This window comes from Andrographis paniculata, unplaced genomic scaffold (genome assembly GCF_009805555.1).
Source record: "Andrographis paniculata isolate CXL003 unplaced genomic scaffold, ASM980555v1 Contig89END, whole genome shotgun sequence".
In the NCBI taxonomy this organism is placed as follows: domain Eukaryota; kingdom Viridiplantae; phylum Streptophyta; class Magnoliopsida; order Lamiales; family Acanthaceae; genus Andrographis; species Andrographis paniculata.
The window spans coordinates 1,576,059-1,594,393 of NW_026137627.1; the positions used below are offsets into that span (position 1 = coordinate 1,576,059).

General features: G+C 36.4%; 4 protein-coding genes across 7 annotated transcripts; 1 reads left to right on the forward strand and 3 right to left on the reverse strand.

Moving 5' to 3' along the window:
* On the forward strand, positions 1–2,600 carry LOC127243034 (protein NETWORKED 3A-like). Its single transcript, XM_051262871.1, has 3 exons — positions 1–130; positions 561–676; positions 1,664–2,600. The coding sequence occupies exons 2-3, from the start codon at positions 571–573 to the stop codon at positions 2,299–2,301; spliced, it is 744 nt and encodes a 247-aa protein (XP_051118828.1). The 5' UTR covers positions 1–130; positions 561–570; the 3' UTR covers positions 2,302–2,600.
* Positions 2,601–4,134: 1,534 nt separating this feature from the next.
* Positions 4,135–7,043, reverse strand: LOC127243099 (E3 ubiquitin-protein ligase MIEL1-like). The gene is made up of 12 exons (XM_051262963.1): positions 6,781–7,043; positions 6,583–6,670; positions 6,451–6,507; positions 6,323–6,355; positions 6,150–6,227; positions 5,981–6,024; positions 5,831–5,871; positions 5,561–5,643; positions 5,388–5,479; positions 5,231–5,300; positions 4,533–4,571; positions 4,135–4,444 (listed from the first exon to the last, which is right to left on the reverse strand). The coding sequence occupies exons 1-12, from the start codon at positions 6,870–6,872 to the stop codon at positions 4,304–4,306; spliced, it is 858 nt and encodes a 285-aa protein (XP_051118920.1). The 5' UTR covers positions 6,873–7,043; the 3' UTR covers positions 4,135–4,303.
* Positions 7,044–7,376: 333 nt separating this feature from the next.
* LOC127243127 (BTB/POZ domain-containing protein At1g03010) lies at positions 7,377–11,402 on the reverse strand. 2 transcript variants are annotated; one of them, XM_051263003.1, is made up of 4 exons: positions 11,004–11,402; positions 9,493–9,559; positions 8,204–9,400; positions 7,377–8,125 (listed from the first exon to the last, which is right to left on the reverse strand). In XM_051263003.1, exons 1-4 carry the CDS (start codon positions 11,093–11,095, stop codon positions 7,574–7,576), a joined length of 1,908 nt encoding a protein of 635 aa, XP_051118960.1. In that variant the 5' UTR covers positions 11,096–11,402; the 3' UTR covers positions 7,377–7,573. The 2 variants fall into 2 exon arrangements, with proteins under 2 accessions (XP_051118960.1, XP_051118961.1); XM_051263004.1 differs by lacking the exon at positions 11,004–11,402 and adding an exon at positions 9,642–10,129.
* A 2,460-nt stretch (positions 11,403–13,862) lies between these two features.
* Positions 13,863–17,191, reverse strand: LOC127243092 (zinc finger CCCH domain-containing protein 32-like). Of its 3 annotated transcripts, none has more exons than XM_051262950.1 (8): positions 16,832–17,191; positions 16,512–16,657; positions 16,135–16,182; positions 15,927–16,046; positions 15,534–15,821; positions 15,147–15,437; positions 14,332–14,455; positions 13,863–14,241 (listed from the first exon to the last, which is right to left on the reverse strand). In XM_051262950.1, the coding sequence occupies exons 2-8, from the start codon at positions 16,650–16,652 to the stop codon at positions 14,168–14,170; spliced, it is 1,086 nt and encodes a 361-aa protein (XP_051118907.1). In that variant the 5' UTR covers positions 16,653–16,657; positions 16,832–17,191; the 3' UTR covers positions 13,863–14,167. The 3 variants fall into 3 exon arrangements, with proteins under 3 accessions (XP_051118907.1, XP_051118906.1, XP_051118908.1); XM_051262949.1 differs by having other exon boundaries at positions 16,842–17,190; XM_051262951.1 differs by having other exon boundaries at positions 13,863–14,257; positions 16,842–17,188.
* Positions 17,192–18,335: the final 1,144 nt, after the last annotated feature.

Genomic DNA, 18,335 nt, shown 5'->3' on the forward strand with positions numbered 1-18,335 from the left:
AACTTCTCCTCTTCCGACGCGAGAGTTGCGTTTTCGCGGTGAGATTGCGGTTTCTGCGTCGGAGACGAAGAGACGGAAGTGGAAGCGGAATCCGCACGGCGGTGGCTTGGACGCGACGTTTCATTTCCAGGTAAGAGAGAGATCAATGGCATTGTTTTTATTGTCAAAACAGGAAACAATTGCTTCTGTTTTTGTTGCTGTGGATTGTGTATCCTCGCAATGTTTGAATAACAATTCTGTTGTGATGTTGATTAGTATAGAATGTTGTAGAACAGGACGTCCTAGCTGCTAATTAGTTGTGCTGTTTTTTGTTAATTGGAAATCACTTATCATCGACTGTTCAAACATCGATAGATTTAAAATGGAATCTGTCGCAGTAGTTCACCAAGCTGTAGAAAAGGTTCTAGGTTTAGGTTTTGGTCTCGTTGATTTTCGTACTGTATCGCCAAGATGTTTTAACATTTCTAATGACGATTTTGAAATTTTGCTAGTTTTACATTTTCTCCAAGCGTAACCTCCATTTTTGAGAATACATTTTAACTTCCTGCATGTTTCTGAAGGTAAGAAGAAATGGAGGGGACGAAGAACAAGGAATCAAACCAGTGCTGGTGGTTTCACAGCCATAATAAGGATGAATATTCAAATCGTTCCCTGTGGCTTCATTCAACACTTGCAGGTAGGTGATTTTCCCTAAATTTTCAACTTGTTATTTATTTATTTTCCGCTTTTAAGTTCCTCTTCCATGGATCTGAGATTGAATATGTTACCAAGTGCTTCTACTACTAGTAATAGTAAAATAAAACACTTTCTTCTGCGAGATTGTTTAGAGAGCTAAGCACGTGGATTTCGTGTCAATAACAGTTTCTTAACAATTTTCTACTTCAGTGAGATTGCTTAAAGAGTTAGGCATTTGAATTTTGTGTCAACAAATCTCTGCTATGAGTCAGTAGTATGAACATATAGAACAATTTTCCACTTTAGTGAGATTCTTTAGAGATCTACGCATTTGGATTTTGTTGCAGTAGCAAAATCTCTAATCCATGTGCCTCTATCTTCCTGTCTGCAAAGAGTTGACTTAGCTTGGAGTCGCTGTTGCGTTGAGTTGAATACTTTAAATGAGTTAAATAATTCAAGACTAATCCGATCTATTTATTATCATGTCGGGTTCATATTGATTAGTATACGTACTTAGATCGAAATTCTTGATTCAAATTCAATTATTTTTTTGTTATGTTGTCTTATTATGGTGGTTTTTGTTGATTCTAGTGTTATGTGTATTATGAATTATATTATTTAAAATTGAACTAAGTTTAACTTAATATGTGAGCTAATTATTAAATTATAATTATTATACATATATCGTGAATATATTAATTCATTAATATATTATAATCGGATTGTCACGTTGGATTCGAGGCAAAAGCCTGAATCCTAACTCGACCTGTTTATTATCATGTCGGGTTCGTGTCAATCCGTATACATAATCGAGTTGAAATACTTAACCCAAACCCAATTATTTCATATTAGATTCGTGTCGTGTCAGTTTTTATCCGCTGTAGGCGCATGAGTAGTAACAATTTCCATATTAAACATATAAACATGATGTTGATCCTTCACCATCAATTTTTTTTGAGTATAATCTCCTTCCTCGACTACTCGGCAGAACTCGATCAGAAGGCCAAAGCCATGTTAAACATAATCCACGAAGACGCAGATTCATTTGCCAAACGCGCAGAAATGTACTACAAGAAAAGACCCGAACTCATCAGCCTAGTCGAAGAATTCTACAGATCGTACCGTTCTCTAGCAGAGCGATACGATCGTGTAAAATCAGAACCACAACCTCGCCTCCCGACCCCTCCTCACCCGCCCCCCCTACCTTCCTCCAAACACACTCTCCAAACCCCACCGCCCTTTAACGATCAAGCATACGACAGCTTCTTCGAGGCCTATGGAATAGACACATGCGACGACATATCTGAAGTTGACGATCCGGTAGAGGAACAAGAGAAGCTCCTAGAAGATCACCCGGAGATCGAAGCTCCCAATAAGGAACTGTTAATGATCAAGAGAGAAGTGGAGAAACTTCGGGAAGAAAACAAGGCTCAAAAGGAAGAGCTGAAGATGAAGGACGAGGAGAAAAGAGAAGTGATCCGACAACTAAGTTTAAGCATGGAGATGCTTCGCGAGGAAAAGGCTAAGTTGAGACAGTACTGTCTTAAAGCTAAAATAAATCAAAATGAGTGTAGCAATTCAAAATATGGTTTCTTCACGGCTAAGATCGCTCGTGCTTTAGGATAATTTATCGTGTTAGTACCTAATTAGGATATTGTGATTCTATCGACATATCTTGCTGATATGTTCTGATCTTAGTAGTTCTAAGTTGTCGACTTTCGACATGTCTGTGTGTAGTGTTAGGGCCGTTGGATTGTCATAGGATTTGTTCCAACGGTTGCGTCTAGACGGTGTTGCCTGTTGAGATGATTAGGCTTAGACTACTACTGGTTTGGAGTTTGAACTGGTGGTGTTAAGTATATGTAGCTGTGATACTGTTTTCGACTAAAATGTAGGGTGTGTTCTTCCACCATTTTTTTCCGACACATTTTTTTAAAATTATTAATATAATATCACACATAGTCATTATTTTTATATTCCTACACGATTTTCTATATCTCATATTAAAAAAAATATTTATTCAATTTATCACACAAAACAAAAACACCCGTAGTGTTGCATTTCAAGGTGCAAAAATGAGCATAAACAGAGAACGCATTTTTAGTTTCTACATAGCTTTTTAGTCACTAGTTGAACTTTGTGTTTTATGTAAATAATATCAAAACCTCTCGATTCAATCCCCATTGAAATGACAACATAAATTCCTGCTTAGAGGAAGTAGTGTAATTTAAATAATATATTGAACGACAAACTTTGCTGCTTATTTCTTAATAAAAATATATTATATTTTCTATCACATCAAAATATTATATAAACTAAAATTTAAATCAAATATTCAATTTCAAACAAAAACCAAGCATAAACTATATAATACTTTGGATTTTAATAATAAAATTATACAAAATATTATGTATTTTATTTATTATTAAAAACCACTTTATGGTTAAAAATAAATAAATATGCACACGTTCTCAAAAGAAGATACATGCACACAACACTCTACCTCAAAACTGATGTTTGATGATTGCATATAATAAGTTTTATATAAATAAAAAAATAAAATATCTTAAATAGGAGCAGTATTTTTGAATAAAATAAAGGTTTGTTTGTTTGTATTTTGGTTTAATATAAAAACTTGTGTAGATAATATAAAAATATCAAATGTATGTAATATATTAATTTTTTTTTTGAAAATTTGTTGAGTATTTTGACAAAAAAAAAAACACAATTTAAATGACTACATTTAGCAAGTATTCATAAGAGTGTGTTTGTTTGGGGTTTGAATTTTAATTTGGAATTTGAATAAAAAAAATAAAATTGAATTGAAATAATTATATAATGTGATATAAATAAGTATTGATGTGATATTTTGAATGTAAAATTAAATTTTAATGTAATATAAAAAAAATAGGAATGTGATTTGATATTTTTGAAGAGAAAAAATTTAATAAATAGTAAAAATTAGATAAAATTTAATAAGAGAATACACCTATTTTAAAGAAAAAAAAAAAACTATAATTAGATGCGTGTAAATAAGAGGTATTTGATATAATATCTATACTAAAAAAACACGATTATTCACCCAACAAATAACTATTAAACCTGTATTGTGTAACAATGCTGAATTTACGCAATGTTGTGTGCAGGGCGGATCTGTTTGATTTTTTATTTCTATTTTAAATGATTTTTTCCTTTTCTGAATTTTAAACTAATTTATAAATAATTATTTAAATGGTCCAAGATGAAATTGAACTCATGATCATATATATATACATATTAGGAAATTTACCATCAAGCTATATCTTAATTTTTATAATTATTTCATTAGATAATATATATATATTTAAATATTAAAATTTTAATTATCAAAATTGTGCTGGGCAAGCCACGGCCCGAAAAAACTCAGGCTTATTTTTAACACGGCAGACATATTTCATTTTCTATCAAGTAGCCAAGGAATTCCCCCAAAATGTAGTGCACTGATACATTTATCCATATGACAAAATGCACAATTCAAACATTAGTGGCAAAAAAGGGGATGAAAAATCCAATCTTTCCATACAAAAAGCACGACAGACCTAAAGCTTAAAAACCATAGGAGAAGCTTAAAACCCTTTTTACCTTGAGTTCAGTCGGAGCTCGATTCCGGGCTTTCGATCTCCCCACTCACCACCCGGGTATTGTACGAATTGCAATGCTGGCACTTGTGGCCGATTATATGATTGAATGTCCGGCTGGTGGTGTTGCAGTCGTTACAGAGTATTTGAACCTGTCGAGTTTGGATTAACGATGGTAACATTAGAGTTATAATAGGCGCAAATGTAGTCATACAATCAAAATGGTTAGAGTAGACTAACTTTATATCGGTATTCTTCAGGCATCTGTGTAGCTTCGATCTATGTATAATAAACCAAATGAGAAATTCTTAGTCAGAATAGCGTCAAATAAATGAAACGATTCACAATGGAAATAAGAGAGTACAAACCACCAAATCGTAGTCATCTATGCAATTTGAAATCAGAGAATTAAAGCTCGAGATTATTTAAAATATAGATTCAATTCTAGTGTCGTACAAAGCTCAAAATAATTCAAATCCAAAACAATAATAATAACATTCCAAAACATAAGTAAAAACACATTTAGATATAAATTGATCATTATTTCAATACTCCTTAAAGTACCATTTTTACCCTTTTTGTCCGTCTCATTTTAAAGTATACATTTTCTATGTTAGAAAAATAGTCATATCCTAATACCAAAATACCCTAATCTTTTATCTAACTTTATACAAAACGTCAAAGGACAAAAACATCAAAATCTTTTGCACACTTCTACTAATCAATAAAATACTATTATTTTTTAATCTACTACAAAATTGCAAAGGACCCCTCTGACAAGGGACGGAGGGAGTGCATAAGATCCATCATCGTCATGAACTCTAATCCTACTAAATGAATAATAAACCTCACGCTTAAGCATTATTAAGCATCACTGCAACGGCAGTGATAGCAACAAGAACAGAAAAAACAATGAACGAAAGTTTGAAAAATAACACCTCTCGATCTAATCTTTCCCAAGTCCTCGACATATCCAGAGCTGACTTGAAGCAGATAGGACAGCGATACCTGTCATAATCAGAACAGAATTGATAATGTCGAATCAACCAACACTATCTGATATAGCTCAGAAACATTTGACAATGTCGGACTTACTGGTTTTGTTTAAACATCTCGTCGTAGCAATCCAAATGAATTGTATGCCCACATTTCATAACTTTCGTTAGTTTTGTTGAGTCAAAAAGGTACTGCAAGCATGATGGAGCTAACTTAATTTCCAGACATTGAACTATAATGATATCAAGATTCGACAATGTAAAGCAACAAACCTCGTAACAAATAGGGCAATGGTTCTTCATTGAGTCCTCAACACACTGATGATTATCACGCAGATCTATTGTATAACAAGATCCTACACTCATCGAAATTCAAATCTTAAACAGGAAACTGTTCGGGACCTAAGGTGCAAGATGCAATTGTTAATGTTCTAGGATTTAATTAAAGAATTATCTCACATATATTTCAATATTATTTACACATAGTCCATGAAATTGTAGTCGATATTATTTGGAAAATACAACACAAGACAAACTCCTTACCGCACTTTGGGCAGTGAAAGAAATTTTCGCGTCCACCAACTCTGTAATTCACAAACGGATCAAACAAAATATTATCAGAAAACGTGACGTATATGATATATCCACACCAAGAAATTCAGCAAACATGTACGGGTTATAGAACATTCTTACCTACATATGCCACACTCGCTACAATGAAACTGCCTTTTCATGACCTGCCACATAAACAAGCTTCCATATATCATACAAATTTAACAAGAATCGCCGCTATATCTGCACCTAGTTCTAAGTAAAACTATCCATTTTCAACTGGAAAGTAAGTAATTCGACAAATGATTACATCATCATCATAGAATTTGCATATATCACAGAAGTATTCTCCAAACTTGACTCCACAATGGGTGCAGCGGTTGGAAACCTACATTGGAATAAGAAACAGAACTCAAAATGTCATAAAATCTATTCAAAGAACAACGCGAAACCACAAAAGTTTGACAAGTGATGAAGAAAGACCTGTTGCTCTGTATCACAAACATCACAAACGACCTAAGATAATTGAAGATCGATTGAAATGAAGTGTGGTTAGTAAAAGAATAATAATAAAAAAATTAAAAAAAAAAACAAGAGAAAGTGTAATTTACTTGCTTAACATCATGGCGAACAAGCTCATGGTTCTCCTCCGGATTGCTCAGAGAAATCTAACAAACATAAACTATCAGGTATACAACAAAGCAGATTGATGAATTAGGCAGATATGATAAACAGAAACGGACTGTAGCTTCGTTGTGACAATGGCGGCAAGTGAAAATCTTGTCGCAGCACGGAGCCCTAATTCTGCACCTCCTCCTGTAATGCTTGCACCTAAACAACAATCGGAAACAAATTCCGATAACCGTAGAACGTCGATTGATGGAGAATCGAGGAAAATCCTCCAAACAACAACGCTGGAAAAAGGAAACAACAAAACATACCCGTGGAACCGTCTTTCGGAAACTTCTCTCGACGTCTCGGTATCGCCGGGAGCTCGTGATTGCTCAGAGGAAGCCCTACCGGCGTTGTCCATTGATTATATACAGTTTTATTGCGAACTTGCGAAAGGTAGAGAGTTAGGGTTCCTCCGTCGCCGCCGCGGCCGGGACGGGACGAATCGAATATATACAGTTTCTATTCCTGCAGTGCTCTCCAATGCAGTGCTCTCCAATTCGCCTTAAGAGCGTAAACGCGACTTTTATGAGAAAGCTTCGCCGAACTGCGATTTCTGCTTAGAATAAAGTCTAAATTACACCGACTTCCGGTAGTATCATGAAATTGAACTTTGAGAAAGTATAGTTTTATTATTTCTAGACTAAATAAAAGAAAAATAAATATATTTTTAATTTTAAGAATTTAAAAATTGATATTTTAAAATTTATTCACAGTTTCAATCTATTTAGGTCAAATACAGTTAAATAAAAATTGTCAAATACAGTTAAATAAAAATTGTCAAAAGATTAGACGCATAATTTATAAAATTTTAAAATTATAAAAATTTGACGCAATTTCATAAAATTATAAATAAATTTTGTGCAATTTAGCATAAAATAAATAATATGAACCAATCCAAAACACAACGTACGTAAGAACACACTTTGAAAACCAAACAAAACCAGAAACACCATAGCTAAGTAAATCCTCCTATACACTCTTCAATTCTGTACATTCATATCATATCATATATATATATATATAAATGTTGGTATGACACGGAGTGGTGTAGAGATGAACTCATGATACCGAATGTCGCCGTCGTTTCTGAAAAAGAAACCGGCTTTCGGAGCTCGCCTTGCCGCCGGCGACCTTCATGTCTTTGAATCGGAACCAGAAGTTGAGCTTGCTCAGCTTCCTCGTGAACGATTTGAACAGCCGGTGCGCGGGGTGCGATCTCACGAGCTCCTGTTTCATCGAAACGTGATCCTTTTCGAGGTCCGTAAGCCTCATCCTCATCCTCGCGACTTCCAGCTTCAGCTCCCGGTTTTCCCTTCTCACCGACGCGTAATTGTCCCGCGGCGAGATGCACCCGCTCCCCGCGCCGCTCCCGGACCTCTGAGGGAACTGCCCTCCGTTCATCGATCCTCCGAAGAAGAACTGGCTGTGCCCCCCGACGCCGTTCATCGCGTTCCGTAACCTGATTTGCTCGAAGTAGAGCACCTGGACCGCCATCTGGACTGGGAGACGCTCGTTCTGCGCCGCGTGGCTGCATGCTTCTTGCGAAAGCTTCTGGCAGTCGATCGTCTTGCAGAGACGGTACCGCTCCGAGTCCTTCATGTTCGGATGAACCTGTCATAGTTCATTCGAGAAACGGTTAGAAATCATAAATCTTACCCGTCGAACGAGCATCGACGATGGATTGCTGACCTTGAGGAAGATGTCGACGGCACGGTATAGCCCGTCGTAGACCATACGAGCATGGTCCGGGAGCAATTCCGCGAGGGCGATTAGCTTCGACGCGGTCAGGTTCGAATCGAGCGCGACTTCGGCGAGGTAGTTGTCCAAAAGTTTTGAGACTTTAATGATCGAGCTTTGCTTCGGGGAGTCGGGGCTGTCGAAGTCGTAGACCGTCTCAGCTTCGTCTCTCAACGGGTGATTACCCTCGTTGTCGACGCCGTCGTCGTCGTCGTCATCCTCGTCGAGATTCAAGAAGATGGAGAAGATCCTCAGCACCGAATCCGCGTCATACATCGGGGTGTGGCTGCTCCCGTGGCTCGCGGGAATCAGAATATCCTCGAGTATAGCCTGGTCGAGCTGCAGACCGATCCGCCTCTCCAGATCCGATTTGCACGAAGTCGACGCCGACGTCGCGACCGCATGCTTCAGCAGGCTCGACAGGAAACCCATCGGGACCGCGCTCCTCCTCGACGGCGTTGGCAATAGGCCGACAATTGTCTCGACCGTGACCCGCTGCTTCTTCTGCAAATCGGGATCAGAAACGTTCCCTTTCGCCGTCTGCCCGAGTCCACGGAGCGAATTCTGCGCATAGTTTATCAGAATCTTTCCGATCAAGTCCTGCTTCAGCCCCTTCGTCTTCACCGCCGACACCACCCGCCGGAAAAAATCGAGGCTCAAAACAGCGAGCGACTTCCCCCACCAGCTCGACGGCAATGTCTCTGCGTCGGGTTTCGACGGGAAATTATGCTCGAGCTTCGAAAGCCCCGACGTGAGCTGCTCTTTCCCGGCATTGTTGGCTATCGCCGTAATCAGCCGATTGACGAGGTTGATCTCCTCAGCAATCGGCAGCAAGCTTTCGCAGTGATGGAGGACGGAAACGGAGTTTGGAATGCTCGGGAGGATCATGTCTTTTAAATACGACTCCGTCCGTGCTTCCAGATTCTTCTCGGAGAGCTCTTCCGTCATTTCGAGAAAATGTGACGCGCAACGCAACGACGCGACGTTGGCGACGGTAACGGCGAGATTGACCTCGTAGCAGAACTTTGCCGCCTGCTCGAATGCGTGAGACCCTCCGGGAATTCCTGACAGATTTAACCTCGATACTTTCGCGTCCTTCGATTCCAGCAGTAGTTTTCGAATCCTCCCGCTCCGAGAAACCAACGGAAACTACAAACAAAAAGCAATAAATGTCCGACTCCTACATCATCGCCCGACGAAGTCCTAAACCATTACACATTAAAGTGGTAAAAAAACCTTACTTTATGAAGTGCGAAGCTCGCTGTCCCGACTTCGATGGTGAGATCGCTCGAGACATCAGAAGTCGGCCTGCAAGAAAAAAACACAGGATCAAAGAAGAATTCACCATCGAAGAAAAGAAAAAACCCGAGAAAACCGAGCTTCTGCCTACACAGGTGGCATCCTAAATTCACGGAGTTATACTTCCGGGAAATTCTCACGGGCTCGATACCAATTAGATTGACCTTATAGACATAGACTATTGGAGATATGTAATAATGATATATATACACAATTATACGTATGGTATGGCCCGTGACGAAACATAAGACACAAAGATAGCAACGGGTGGGGCATCGAACGATGTTTGCCGGTTTTGGCGATAAGGATAGGAATTAGAAGGATTCAAGCAACACCACAGAGTTCATTTCATTACATTACATTTTCAGCGGTGATTCATTCATATGGTGATGAGATGAAGTGTTTTTCTAATCTTTTGAGGAATCTAAAGGGAACCGAGACAGCCGTACGGATAACCATTATTGGGCTGTAATAAGCATTAATATCTCCTAGAGAATTCACATGAAGAAAAATCTATACACGACCGTCTAAGTATTAGATTCTTAATCATTCGATTTGAAAAGCTATTCATGTTAGTCATACGTGTATCGAGTCTAGTATGGTGCCAAAGAGAGCACCGAAAGAACTCGTGTTGATCTGTAGGTTAGCGTAAAATCACAAAACTAGTATTTGAACATTAACTAATGATGTATAAAAAAGTTTAGTGAGATCAATAAGATTATTCATATCAGCAAAGCACACTGAGTCTGACTATATTACAGTGACAAAGACAAAAGAATGTTGGAATGACTCGTATTGATTTGTAGGATATACAATCACATAATACATTCGCGGGACTTGCTTCGGAGGGTCGGGTTTATTACAAGTGAAATGATGGAATTCAAGGGAGGACATATAAACACTTTAAAAATTTTTGTTAACTATTTATTCTTGAACTTCAATTTACGATTTTTTAAGAAATATCACATCAAATACAATATTTTACTATTTCTAAAATTTTCAAAAAATCCCAAAACTTCCAAAACTTGTATCTAAATAGACATTTGAAACATAATTATTAGGATTAGGAATAAAAATGGATTTGAGTTTGAGGTTGGAAGGAATGTTATGTTAAGGCAGTCACTGTCAAGTGGGATTCATATGTTTTTTTGTTCTTTCTCTGCAACCAAAACAATAAATAAGAAATTCATCATCCTGAGAGAGAGAGAGAGAGAGAGAATTTCATTAGGCTACAAAAAGTCCTGATTGGTGGGCCAAATCAGAATCAAATCAATGAACAAATATGTCTGGGAAAGGAAGCATCAATGAACCTAAACAAAATAGAACACACCAAATTTCATTCAATGCTCCATTAGAGTCTAAAATCAAGAAATGCACAATTTTAGAATCTACACCCAAATACAGAATGGTTAATATATATATATATATATATATAATGAAATGTGTTTGTTACCATTCTGTGACATGTCTTGTGCTTGAACTTGGACGAAATGCCCTCTTCCCAGAAATGCTTGGCTTCAATTCTGCAACAGTGACCACACCCATTAGTTCTTTTTCTAAAAGAACTGAAACCCTTTTTGTTGCTGAATCAAACAACAAAACCCTGTTTGTATTTTTGAGTTAGGGGTATGAAGAATAGGCAGCCATTAATGTGGAGGTGGAGAAACAGAGAAGAAAGGAGAAAGGGAAACAAAGGGGTTTTATGAAATGCAAAACACACACACACACGAGGGCATGCAAGATTAAAGATTGATTGATTTCTCAAAAACCCATTAATAAAGAAATCACAGAGTCAAGAATTGTGTGTTGGCCTATTGCTTTTCGGTGAAAGGTTAAGGGGGTGGGGGGTGGGGTGGGGTGTCTCCCCCCCCCCCCCCTTCCCTACCTCTACCCTTTGTGTTGTGTTGTGTTTTGAGGGTTTGAAAAATGATTTGTAGGTTGTAATGATGGGGTAGTGAAAGCTAAAGATGGGTTATTTAAATTTAGGAGAAAGGGAATTGTGTGTAAAGGGGATTAAAGCTGAGGAGAAGAATGCATGAATATGAGTTGGATCACATAATTAATCATCACAGGGGGTGAGGATTTTTGGATTAAATTACGGCAACGTGTCGGGTGGCTGATTCCTAATTTTTTCTTTTTTTTGGCAAACAGGGCCTTAATTTGTTTTCTAATTATATGGGATTTGAGTGTCTGATTCTTGGGGGATCCCGGGATCCCAGCTCCCGAGGAAGAATATATGCTCTTGCATGTACTATTTTCACTGGTTGAGGCTTCTTTTCAATCCCCTCCGTCCCGGATACCATGTACACGTTGTCGTTTCTGTCCGTCTCATGTAATATGTCACTTTTCTTTTTTGAAAATGATTACACACTTTAGTCTCATTTTAAATTTTTAAATTTTATTTTTTTTAATTTTAATTAAACTAATTAGTTATCTTAATCTTAATTTATAATTATTTATATTATAGGATAATTATTTTCACTAATATATTCTTAATTATTTACTAATTACACCCCTCCTAAAATACCGTGTTTACAATGTAGCAGACACGGTAGGGACGGACGATATTTGGGACGGAGGAAGTATTATTTTACTATCGATCACTTAGAAGTATTTAACCTTGCAATGTGATTCTAGTTTATTTTAATGAGATTTCACTTGTGTATGATTTGGGTCATATTGTAAAGTTTACCGAATGGAGATTTAAAAAATTAAAATATAAAATTATTATATTAAAATATATATATATATATACAAAAATTAATTGGAGATATTTATAATTCTTGTATTTAAAGAATATATTAATATAATATTATATATATTGAAAATTGTATAAATTGAAATCTAAATTAATTTATTTTATCATTTAAAAAGTAATTTTTTTATTTTTACATTTTTTTTTTAAAACAAATGAGCACATAATTGGAAAACAAAAATAAAAATCAAACACACCCAAAATTATTCTAAATGTTTAGTGTTGAATTTGTTGGGGGTGATGTTTGAAAAACAAAATGGTTTTTTATTTTATACTGCAATATTATTATTAGCACTTGAGTTGCACATAATTCAGCTAAGGCTGAACATAACAAGATCTGTCAGCAAAAATTGAGTCATGCATGGGTAGAAACAGGGGAAATAAACCAACAAAAAAAAAAAATTAAATAAAAAAAATAAAATTAGTGTACTACAAAATAAGACTCCCTCTATCCAGATAATGTAATTAGTAGATAATTAAAAATATATTAGTGAAAATAATTATCCTATAATATAAATAATTATAAATTAAAATTAAAATAATTTAATTAAAATTAAAAAAAATTAAAAATTTAAAATAAAATTAAAATATGTAATTATTTTCAAAAAAAAAAAAAAAAAAAGTGACATAGTACGTGAAACAGACAGAAACAGCAACGTGGACATGGAGTAATAATAATAATAATAATAAGTGATGGGCCACAAGAGCATTCATACAAGCATGCTTCATTTGTAATAAAGAAGGCATGATGATTCTGTAGACTAAAAAAGAGAAAGTTAATAAAAATAAAAAGAAGAAGATCATAGGCCTAGAGAGAGAAAGAGAGAGAGAGAGAGAGCAGCTGAGATCATAATGGCACACACCACCCATGCCAATGCTTAATGCCCCAGCCATTCTTATTTATTCTTTATCCTATAAATACTGCATAACCTAACACTACCTCTATTATGCATATTCAATAAATAAAATAAAATAAAGGGCACTTAGTCTAAGCAAAGAAATCAATTGAGATGTTCTTAGTAATATGTTTGTTATCCCCAGCAGCAAAAAAGTAATCCACTTAGAATAGGATGATGCTAATGATGTTCTAAAGATGGCATTTTTAGGGTAAACAAAAACCTAATATATATATATATATATTATCAATCAGTGCTTGCAATCATATCATGGATATATATATATATATTGCTGTGTAAAATAGATGTATGCTTTCAGGACCACATTTGCAGGCTTTTATGGCAACATGTGGCATATATACATGCCCTTCTTGCCTGCCTGCCTGTAGTGTTTTCCCTCTCTTTTCTTTCTCACTCCAAAATAAATTAAACACAGAGATTAAGAGAGAGAAAGAGGGATCCCATGAAACTATGAGTAGATTTCATCTCTCTTGTTTCTCCATGTAAATGTTGCAGAAACATACAGCAATCCCAAAATCTAATCCTAAGAAAATGGGATATATATATAGAATTATAGATATACACACAGGGATATATATGTCTATGCATGTGTATATCTCTACCAAAATCAGCATAAACATACAAAGAACACAGGAAGACATAAAAAAAAAAATCTTTTCAGAAATAAATGGTCATCATCTTGCTCCCAACAATGGTCATCAGTTAAATTAAGAATTTCAGAAACAAAAATAAAATAAAATAAAAGTTCAATGATGCTTATAGAAGTTTTGAGGCTAGTTGATAATCCGCGAAGCAATAAGTAAGAAGGGGATGTAATGTATTTACATCAATTGAAAAAGTGAACTTCACCGCATCTTATTCTGATTTGCTGCTTACTTGGAGACAAGTTCTGATTCAAGAACCGGGTGGCGTTGAGTGAGGTGGAAACAATTTTTTTGAAGCCATTTAGGTCCACATAACCACCGGAAGCTGTGATCTATGTTGCTGCATCCTGGTGGTGCTAGGATCCACTTTCGATCCTGCAGTGCATTTAACCTGCAGTCGTTTAATGTAAATAATTTAGATGAAAAGGTTAACTTTAGGAGAAGGATTGAGAATGCAAGAAGTACCCGGCATTTCTGTATATGAAGAAGCTGGACTGTATTTTATGGTAGGCATGGGGTGATCAAATTTACATGTACGCCCGAATTTGCAGTGTCCCCTCTGCATGTAAAAAGTGCAGGTCTCCAACCCCTGTTCAACAGACGCATTCATTTATGCAATTGAATAAAAAAAAAAAAAAAACTAAAAGATGTTGCTTGCTCGGGCATCTCATAACTTGGTTTTCATAAAACAGATGTAGATGAAGTTTAGTATAGTGTAGTGAATATGTAGTGTTTGAGTCCAAGTTCTATATGTAACTGCAATTACCTATCTGTTTCAACTTATCCTTAAAAAGTTACCCAATTCAATGTAGTCGGCATAAAAAACATATATACAACTTTCTAATGCAATAACAAGCTCGTAACATTTGATGCATTTCCTATTGTACAATTGGTTCTATTCATGTTTCGTAAGCATAATGTAGATTTTAAGGTCAGCCGTATCTGGTTTTCCTGATTACCTACCTACCCCTTGATGTATAGGGTATAGATTAGTGAAAGAAAACAACTCGAACATTTTAATGTAGTTATACATATAGATTCATTTCACATCTTTTGAACAAAAGAATGATATCTATTTTTACCCTAAACAATGTGGCTATATATTAGGCAAACATAGCATTAAAAATAACCACAAACATATTCGAGTAATAAATGCCAAAACTACCATCCAAGGCAAGAATCAAGACAAAAGGAAAGGAATTACAGGACACATCGAACCAAAAACATAGCTTCATAAGGAAATAATAATTCAGAAATTTGGATAACAGGGCAGAGCATACCGGACGCAGAGGCAGCCCCAATGGGCTGAGAGCACAATTAGACAGTGATATAACCAAATCTTTTGGGTGGTTATATCTACACGACGACCCATATTTACAGTCTCCAGTTTTCATATAGTACTTGCAATCTGGCTGGCCGGGTCTCTCAGGAAATTGCTGCTCTGTCATTACGCTACCTGAAGGATCTATAAAAGTAGGTGTAGAAGAACCCAATTGTGACACGCCGTATACAGAAGTTGCACCTCCGACAGAGGGCTGTGCTCCAGGTGAGGGAGCAGGGCTCACTGATCCCTGAACCAAAAACAAAACCAAGCACATTTTTCGATGAGGAGGCGCTTCCAATTGTCGATTATGGATCTTATAATAATGATAATAATAAATGCCTACCGCCGAGTAAGGATTCCAGTTTGGTATGGGAACAACTCCCGGGAGCAACATCGGACCGTACGCACCAGCCACGTATGAGCCAGGCAATAAAGGAGGTCTTGCAACCCTGTAACTGGACTTTGTGCTGTCATAATGCTCGGGAGAAGAAGAAAGCGACTGCACCGTCGGATAAAATGGACGTGCAGATGCTGGCACGGACGCACCAGCAGGTTGAGGATGATCAAATTTACAGGTTCTACCAAATTTGCATTGCCCCGTTTTCAAATAATAGGAGCACTCTTTTTCGCCCTGTTTAAGACATAATATGCTAACTGGCGTCACATTGGAAATATCCTCACGACACAAATTAGCAAGTAAACATAGAAACACTAGGATCGTTCAGATTATGATTACCGGTCGTAATGGATATCCATAAACATTGAGAAGTGAATTCATTAGTACACTCCCGACATTCTTTGGATGGTCAAACTTGCAAGATCCACCAAATTTACAGGTTCCTGTTCTTAGATAGAACTGCACATTTACAGTGGTAAATGTTCAAATACCCAACATCAAATTAGTTAAGAATACACGGAAGTAATCGAAGCCTAAAGAAGAATACCTGACAAGCAGGTTCCCCGACTCTTTCGGGATAATCTCCACCTGCAAACTATATAACATCCCAACAAAGAAGAAATAAGACCAACATTCTGTTTCTACTACACTGAAATAGTTCAAAATTCAAACAACCCTCCCCCTGTTCTTGATGCAAAAGAGGGTAATTACAAATTAATTGAACCAAACTCCAAATAAATTACCTAAAACCCTAAACATTTCAACTGAAGTTCACCACCGACAGGGTGAAATAAATGAATCTAGCCAGTAAATAAGCAAGCAATGAGATTAATTATTACCACAAAATGTCCCAACCCTAAAATTTAGTAACGAGCACCAAAATTGATACAGAGCACCATTAATGGCGAGTAAGAGCTAGCTCACCGAACTGATACGGTCCCGGGGATGATTGTAGCGGCACTTGGATCCGTACCCGCACGACCCGGTCCGCATGTAGTATGCGCAGTCGGGCAAACCCGGCCTCTCCGGGTACGCTTCTCCGTTCCACAAATTCAGCCTCCGCATCGACTCTACGTCACAAACACGCAATCGAAATTCAATAGCTCACAGTCATGGCCGAATATCAATCAATCAATCAATCCCCTCACTAAACTGTTCCTCAAAACCCTAACTACCTGCGCAATGCCATACCGCACAAAAAAAAAAAAAAAACAAATTCAATAAAATCAGAAAAAAATCCATACCCTAACCCACCTTCCAGACCCGTCTCCTCGCCCCATTCCGCCTGCTCCTGATCGCCGTACAGCTCCATTCAAACTCCGCCGCCGCTAAAAGAAGCTAACAAGCAAGAACCATTCAAACAACCTCCAACACGGCCGTGTTGTGTAATTCCATATACTGTCCCCCCTCTGATCGATGGATAGTATTCGGTATTCCTCCTCCTTCCTGGAGCCCTTCTCGGATTGTACGAAACAGTATGAGAGAGAGGGAGTGAGGTACTGAGAGAGAGAGAGAGAGGTGGTGTTGTTTTGTACGGTATCTGATGCTTCGTCAATTAGCGTGCGTTCCTTCCTACGTACGGTAGCGTATTTATTTATGTGCTCTATAATTTTGGTCTTCTGCCTGCTTTGCCTTTGTGTATGTATGTGTGTACCCGCCAACGTGTGAAAACAAAAGCGTGCTTGGCGTATCGCAGACATACGTAAAGTCGCTACTGGAAATATGGATTTTGTATCCCTGAAAACGTGTTTTGGGGAATTGCAGCTGGCAACCGACACTCAGTCAGCTGTTTGGAATTACGTATTTGCCCTTCTTGGGTGGGCTGTCGTCTGAAAATAGAAATTATTAGGGTTGTGGACTCGTGGTTCGTCGCGTGTTTTTAGGGTTTGTTTTGTTTTTTTTGGGTTTATATAATAATAATAATAATTTAATGTAATTTTTTTAAAAATATTTAAAATCAAAATTGTGTATAAAATTTTCTATCAACAATGCTAAAAACTCAAATCAAACATAACCTTAAACTCTTAAGTTTGTCGTTTGCTCCTTGTGTTTTGCTTTAAATGTAGGTTTGGTGCATCTCAATAATTTTTAAATGGTATAATTTTTATAAATATTATAAAAAACATATAATATATTTTGTATATTAATCTAATATATATATATATTATATTTTATATATAAAAAATAATAATAATTCTATATAAAATATTATTTTTTTATATTATCTTAAATAACATTAAAATAAAATAAAAATCGCATTCATCCAAACACACAAAATAAACACCCAAAATATTGTATAAATAATAATAAAAAATAAATAAAATAAAATAGTTCTCCCTCAAAGTTTTGGGCAAAGATTCAATTTGGGAATATACTTATACATTAAGGGTGTGTTTGTTCGACGGTTTTGATTTTAAGTTGGGATTTGAATAGTAAAAAATTTGAATATGAATAGTTATATGATGTGATATAAATAGGTGTTCGATGTGATGTTTTGAATGTAAAATTGATTTTTAGTATAATATAAAAAATAAAAAATAGGTATTTAATTTGATGTTTTTAGGGAAAAATAGGATAAATAGTGAAAATCCAAACAAATCCCTCAAACAAACACACCCTAAATTATAAGAATAGTGTTGTTCTTTAAAATAAAGTAATATAGGGTGTGTTTGTTTGGGGGTTTGGATTTTGAGTTGAGATTTGAATAGTAAAAATTTTGAATTTGAATAGTTGTATGATGTGATATAA

Bases quoted from the DNA above. Each gene is read 5' to 3' on its own strand.
- LOC127243034 (XM_051262871.1), top strand. From the start codon at position 571: ATGGAGGGGACGAAGAACAAGGAATCAAACCAGTGCTGGTGGTTTCAC. The intron at 677-1,663 runs GTAGGTGATTTT...ACTACTCGGCAG, and splicing joins GCTTCATTCAACACTTGCAG to AACTCGATCAGAAGGCCAAA.
- LOC127243099 (XM_051262963.1), bottom strand. From the start codon at position 6,872: ATGGACAACGCCGGTAGGGCTTCCTCTGAGCAATCACGAGCTCCCGGC. The intron at 6,671-6,780 runs GTATGTTTTGTT...ATTGTTGTTTAG, and splicing joins TCCGAAAGACGGTTCCACGG to GTGCAAGCATTACAGGAGGA. The intron at 5,644-5,830 runs GTAAGGAGTTTG...CGATGAGTGTAG, and splicing joins CTTTCACTGCCCAAAGTGCG to GATCTTGTTATACAATAGAT.
- LOC127243127 (XM_051263003.1), bottom strand. From the start codon at position 11,095: ATGGGTGTGGTCACTGTTGCAGAATTGAAGCCAAGCATTTCTGGGAAG. The intron at 9,560-11,003 runs GTAACAAACACA...TTTTTCTTGCAG, and splicing joins ACAAGACATGTCACAGAATG to GCCGACTTCTGATGTCTCGA. The intron at 8,126-8,203 runs GTCAGCAATCCA...GAACTATGACAG, and splicing joins CCGTCGACATCTTCCTCAAG to GTTCATCCGAACATGAAGGA.
- LOC127243092 (XM_051262949.1), bottom strand. From the start codon at position 16,899: ATGGAGCTGTACGGCGATCAGGAGCAGGCGGAATGGGGCGAGGAGACG. The intron at 16,658-16,841 runs GTGGGTTAGGGT...TTTGTGACGTAG, and splicing joins CGAGGAGACGGGTCTGGAAG to AGTCGATGCGGAGGCTGAAT. The intron at 16,047-16,134 runs GTATTCTTCTTT...GTAAATGTGCAG, and splicing joins TCGGGGAACCTGCTTGTCAG to TTCTATCTAAGAACAGGAAC.